Source organism: Haplochromis burtoni, unplaced genomic scaffold, assembly GCF_018398535.1.
Source record: "Haplochromis burtoni strain Fernald_Lab_line unplaced genomic scaffold, NCSU_Asbu1 Contig_92, whole genome shotgun sequence".
In the NCBI taxonomy this organism is placed as follows: domain Eukaryota; kingdom Metazoa; phylum Chordata; class Actinopteri; order Cichliformes; family Cichlidae; genus Haplochromis; species Haplochromis burtoni.
The window spans coordinates 156,375-162,374 of record NW_024582453.1 but is presented as its reverse complement, the minus strand read 5'-3'; the positions used below and the strand labels follow the sequence as shown (position 1 = coordinate 162,374).

Sequence of the window (6,000 nt, the reverse complement as noted above, 5' to 3'; positions counted from 1 at the left end):
CTGTGTAGGCTTTCTTTTAAACAGTATGATTGGGCTTGCCTACTCGACGGTCAAATAATGTAAGAGATCGCGTGAGTTTGGAGTTCCGCGTGATCAATCAGCAGCTTCCCGTTGTTTCTAAAGTGGACAGTGAAGGAGGAAGATTTTTTTCCCCCACTGGCTGTTTGCACATGCAGTACTCAGGAAAGTTAAAGGAGCACGGTCTCGATGGAGGGGATGAAGGGCACAGAGTAGGAGGGAAGCTGATGGTCCTCTCTCATTATCAGCACGGTTTTCCTGCACTGAGGAGGACTTCATGCGGAGGGGGAGGCGCCCAAGCGAGGCGAGCGGCACGACTGCTGCCTGAATTTAACAATTAACCTTGATGAACACTGATTGCTTTCACTTAACAGGCGCAGGTGCGTGTGGTTTGCAAAACGGCGCAGCTGAGCGATTCCACATTTGTGACTGAACACTGACGCATTTTATGCTAAACACAGAAACTACAGGCTGCCACGGATAGATAATAGCAATTGCAGCTGATTTTACCCCCCTCTTTCCACGGGACAGGATGCAGGTTGCAATAGGAACCCATCCGACACACGTCCTTTTGCAGAATCCGAATTCAGGGGCGCCACTGAACTGATTTGGAGACATATATCGGAATTTGACCGCCTTGTCATTGTCCATTCACCAGTCCCGGGCAGCTGAACGGCATCATCTCAGCATCCGAGACAAGAAGGGGGGGAAAACCTTCCGCTTTACTACTCTCCATCTGCGCACTGGACGGCTTGAAATGAGGGTCACATCCCGGTTGTGTTCCGTGTGAAGAGGCAAGCGAGGTGGCAGTTTCTTCGGCTCAAGGACGCAAAAAGTGGCCGCCGGCCGAGGTGCGAAGCATGGAGCAGCACGACACTGACACCGCGACCCCCTCCAAAAAGACAATAATTGCGAAGATATTTAAAGTTCGCAAGAGGAGAGAGATGTTATTCGTGCAGGTCTGCTTTATCTGCAGTGTCCTGTTCGTAGCGTGGAGCATGTCGGCACTACTGACCAAGACAGGTGAGTGTGAAGGGATCCACCGGGGTGTAGAGAACAGAGGACGGAGCAGAGCTGCTCACAGATCTGCAGTGTAATCATGCACCCCGAAGATCTGTCACATGAGCACCATCAGGCTTCAGTAGCAAGGGCATGAGATCAAAATGTGTATTTTTTTTTTCAGACCCTAAATGCGTATTTGTTGCCTTTTATCATTTATTCATTCATTCATACCCGTGTCGTTTCCATGGAAAAAGAATTTGGCATCCGCTGTTACCGACCCATCACACTCCCTAGAAAGTCGGCTTTAAATATAATTGCGGGACATTTGAGGGGGAAAAAGAGAATCTGTTCAGGCGTATACACGCGTCTGTTTGACAGTATATGCCGCAGTGTGCGCGCCGTGGCATCGGCACGTTTTTGAAATTGAAAGCCAGGCTCATAATTACGGCACACGCGCACTCCATGCATAACGTGCACACTTCAGAAAACATTCCGACCCCAGTATGATCGCTTTTTGCATTTATGCCCTTTGTTCTCACAAAATCCTCCCACCCTCCTTTTTTTTCCCCCCCTTCTTCTTCTGGTGCCAGATGTATTGTCGATCACACTACATTAGCGCTCAGGATCGCCGTTAACGCTGGCATTATCACGTCTGCCCCTGGGCTTCACACACCATTGCTCACACCGGATCACGAGCATCATTACGCTCCCAGGTTCCACATGGCGATCGAGGGATGCCGATTTTTACGCAGAGGCCACTGATTATGACTTAGAGGGGAGGGGTGGAGGGTAAGCAGCGGGGATGCGTTATCTTGCCGGATGTTACAATATTCATAGTTAAAGTCTGAAGTGTGGGCTGAAACAAACCATTTAAATGGCTGATTTTTGTGCTACGCAAACACAGACTCCAAGCTACATGCCCTCCCATTCACACATGTCAAAACTCCGCGCAAACACTGACACGCACAGCATCCCACACAGCCACACACGGTTATATAATCTAACCGCCAACCTTGACATTTTACTGGTGAAGAATATCCGACACACCACTGGGATCATGGGTTAACTAGATGGGAACACACCTTCAGGCCAGTACTGTTCACAAGGAGGGAACATCGAGACTGCATTCAGTGCCAAAGGGGATTTTGTTAGCTTTTTTTTTTTTTATCGCAAAGGAGACTTGGTGCTCCATTCAGGACTTTTCACATGAAAGAAGCGGGATTGCTGTGCTTCTAACGCTGTAAGCCTCAGCGCCAGATCCTGTCGTGAGATCTGTCCATCTGAAACCACTTAGTAATTCCCAGTGCTGAAAGCAGCTGTAAAGTCACCACAGCTCCTGCCTGACTGTGGATCCCTAAAGACATATCAGGGAGTTTTATTAATTACGTTAAAAACAACAAGAGGCTTAAAAGATTATTCTGGAGCGATATCATAGAGGCTGGTGCAAATCTCTTATCTCGAAAGACAGGCTCTGGGAGACAAAGTAAGCTCCCTTTGGTCACCAGTGGCTTCCCCTCTTTTCATTTAATCAAGTTTGCCTGACCTACACATTAACTGTCCACATGAAGGCATTTGACAGGAGGCTTCCTCTTGGGTTTCAGCCGTTTTGACAAGCAGCTGCATCCTTGGTGGTGGATAGTGGAATTTCAAGGTGACATGCTTGATGAAAGGGGGGTATGAAAAAGAAATTTCCTTTTAGAACGAGGAGACCCAAAGCTCAGCATAACTAAATCTGTCTAATTCAATAGCTGTGCCCTTTCTCATATTTCAACAATCACAACAGGGACCAGCATGCCTCATGTCACAGGAAAGTCTCTGTGCTTGCCATCCATTTGATTGATGGCAGTATAGGAGAGTGATGAAATGCTGAATGCTCCAGATGGATGGGATTTGATGTACTACTCCTGACTTACATCTTCATGAAGAGGGGTGGGGCGCAGTGTGTGTGTGTGTGTGTGTGTGTGTGTAAACCTCACATGGGCGAGTAGAGCAGGTGTTTTGAGAAGCAGGGCTGAGCTCTGATAGGTAGCTGCAGAGGGGCTGATTGTGCTGGATGCGTATGTCTGTGTGTGGGTGTAAATGACCCGGAGACATTTTTGACTAAAGGAATGTGAATAACCATAAGCATTGTGAGCTTGATGGATGGCTGTCCTTGGTCGATCTGCCTGGATAGAGGACATTACCACAGTGCTATTATTGTCTGCGTGCTCAGCTAGAAGTGAAGTTATGATCTTTTTTAATTCAATTGTATCCATTTTGGTTTTGCCTAAAGTAGCTGGATGTCCCTAATTTTAGAGAATAATTTTATAAATCTGAGTTCACTTTACAGTACCGATCACAATGAATCTGTATTGACAATACACATGGTTTTCAAAAACCATGAATATCAACGCAGTGATGCACTAATGGCAGTTGTACTGTTTGTATGCTCCACTACATTTTAAATTCAATTACAATAAGAAACAAGTTTATAGAAACATTTTTGGCTGATAACCTTATTGCTACTATTTTCTTGAATTTTCTGAACCTATTATAATGATTGTGACATCCTTAATTTACACGTTATGTACGTGCATAGAATGACAGATGTGCTTTTTCATATGTTATCCAACATAGTGTGTTTGTCTCAGGTCTGCTAACCCTCTCAATCTGATAAATTGATTTTAAAGAAAATAAATCAACAGTTTCATGTTGTGCAACTGATTTGGTGGGGGTAATGTTTGGAGACAAAAGAAAGTGGTAGGAAAAGATCATAGTAGGAGTTAAAATGAGTTATTTTTAAGGTTATTGATTTTCCTGGTAGCCATGATAAATGTGGGTAGGGGACTATCATTAAGACACTCATTGTGGACCATTTGTTTAAAAAACCAAACCAAAAACAAAAGACAACTCAAACTGCAGCCTCTTGCGGAGTTCATCCACCACAGTCATTTTGTATCAACTGGTTTTTATATCCCCTAACTTCCTCCTTTGCTCCTCTCATTTACTGCTGCAGCCAGGGATGGGTTTTCTTACTTAAATGTTGTCTTTGGTTCATTTGACACTTTATCAGTAGCGGCATGGTTTTTTTTCTTTTCTACACCCACTACTCATTTAGTCAAACACTACAAACCTAGTGTACAGCGTCCAAGGCCACTACTGATAACTGATAAAATTTTTATATCATATCACAACATCTTGACTGGATTCCTAAATAAGAATCGCTCAAGGCTGGAATGCTTTCTGGGTAATGGCTAACTAATTGATTTCTAGCAGCTCTAATGTAAAATCCTCTTTTAGTCACTCAAGATTCGTTGACCTCTTGACCCTGTAAATGTAAAAATAAACTGGCATCAAACATTAGTTTGGTGTAGTGCCTGAATAATGTGACAAACTTTTATACTGAACTGCAAATGTATTTCTTGACCTGCATGTTACCATCAAAGTGATCAACTTTAAAATTTTGAGAAGGAACAGGTGGAATTGTATTTAAAATGTAAAAATCTAATTTTTTTAGCAGCTTGAGCTGTTTAAATAAGTAAAAAATGCTTCCTTATTGATCTCAGACCTACAAAGACAAATGAAGTGATTACTGGCTCATTTCCCTTTCAACCAATTTCTAATCAGCCTCTTGAATTCATGACATTTCCTCCTAACCAACTAACAAGGATTAATCGGGGGGTATTGCCAACCTTAAAGAGCTTCAGAATGTCAGAACATGAAGATTTAAACACAGAGAAATAATACAATTAATCAAAACAGGTCAACTGGGAGAAGGCGATGTAGAATAAGCCAGCAATGTTGTGCAAAACAAAAGCTTGCATCCTTAGTTTATCCCCAGCCTGCCTCGATGTACTGATAGAATCATGTCTTCACTGTTTTCTTCTTTTCAGATGCTTGGCACTGAGAAAGCATGTTGAACTGCTTGTGCATATGCACATACATGCAGTTATCTTGTTTAGGCTTCCAAGAATCATTGGTCATAAGACTTAATAGTTGTGGTTAAGTGATTCCACACAACTGAAACTGCAAATTGTATTTAAATCTTATGCATAAATTTCTAAAGGGTAAAATTCTCCAGGTCTAATGGAGTTTGTGTAATTCTGAAAGTTCAGCCTATTCATTAATACAACATTAAAAAGTAGTTCTTGGCATGAAATGTCCACATGTTTAGTGTCTGCAAACTTCAGACTCTTCATGTTCCCTGATATCAAATTAAACAATGTTTATTTTAATGCGAGCATTGCTTGAAAAGAAATCAAGCAATAAGGGGAGAGGCAGAAGGGGAGTGTAACCATGCTGGTTAGTGAGACGGAACAGGTTGGAGCAGTGACTGGAGGGTTTTGGTCTTGTAGGAACTGTAGGAAGCAGCTGCAGTTGCTTTGTGTACAGTCTGTTTGTCAAGTGCCTGCTGATCTTCAGGCTGTCCAACTCTACTGGATTGAAAGTGGCAAATAATTCTGTATCACTACATTGGAAATACAATCCAGCCAGGTAGAACTGTTTTACAATGGCAATTGGAAGAGGGTTGTGGTAGGAAAATGTGAAAAGCTAACCTGCACTTGGGTTGAAACTAACTGCTGATGCAGTTGTTCTTGGCTCAGCAGTACTTCAGTGTCCTTTAGCTTTAAAATTTAGACTAAATGGATGGTGCAAACTAGTTATCATAATACTAGAATTTCAAACTCAATACTGAAACACTGGAAAAATACTTTATACCATTTCAACACCATGGGGGAAAACAACTATTCTCCCATACTGTTATAAGCCATTAGCTGCCATGCTAATGATAACAGACTGCTAATATGGCTGTCAGGTAACAGTTGGCTAACATTTACTTGGTTTAAATTAATATATGCCACCTCATGTTAAAATTTCTAACAGTTTAATACTTGACTTCTTAAAGTGTGGGTTGCTATTATGAACATTCAGCACTAGCGGCTAATAACTAGCTGAAATGATTAGCTGCTAGTGGTTAGCATTGTCACCACACAGTAAGAC

General features: G+C 42.5%; 1 protein-coding gene across 2 annotated transcripts in view; it reads left to right on the top strand.

The window, feature by feature from the left end:
- The window catches only part of slc24a4b (solute carrier family 24 member 4b), a 32,308-nt gene continuing 26,308 nt past the window's right edge, over positions 1-6,000 (top strand). Inside the window, exon 1 of one of the 2 annotated variants that reach the window (XM_042222706.1) lies at positions 1-1,041. In XM_042222706.1, coding sequence (XP_042078640.1) covers positions 879-1,041 — 163 coding nt within the window. In that variant the 5' untranslated portion in view covers positions 1-878. The remainder of the gene's footprint in view (positions 1,042-6,000) is intronic. The other variant, XM_005935414.3, reaches the window with a different exon arrangement.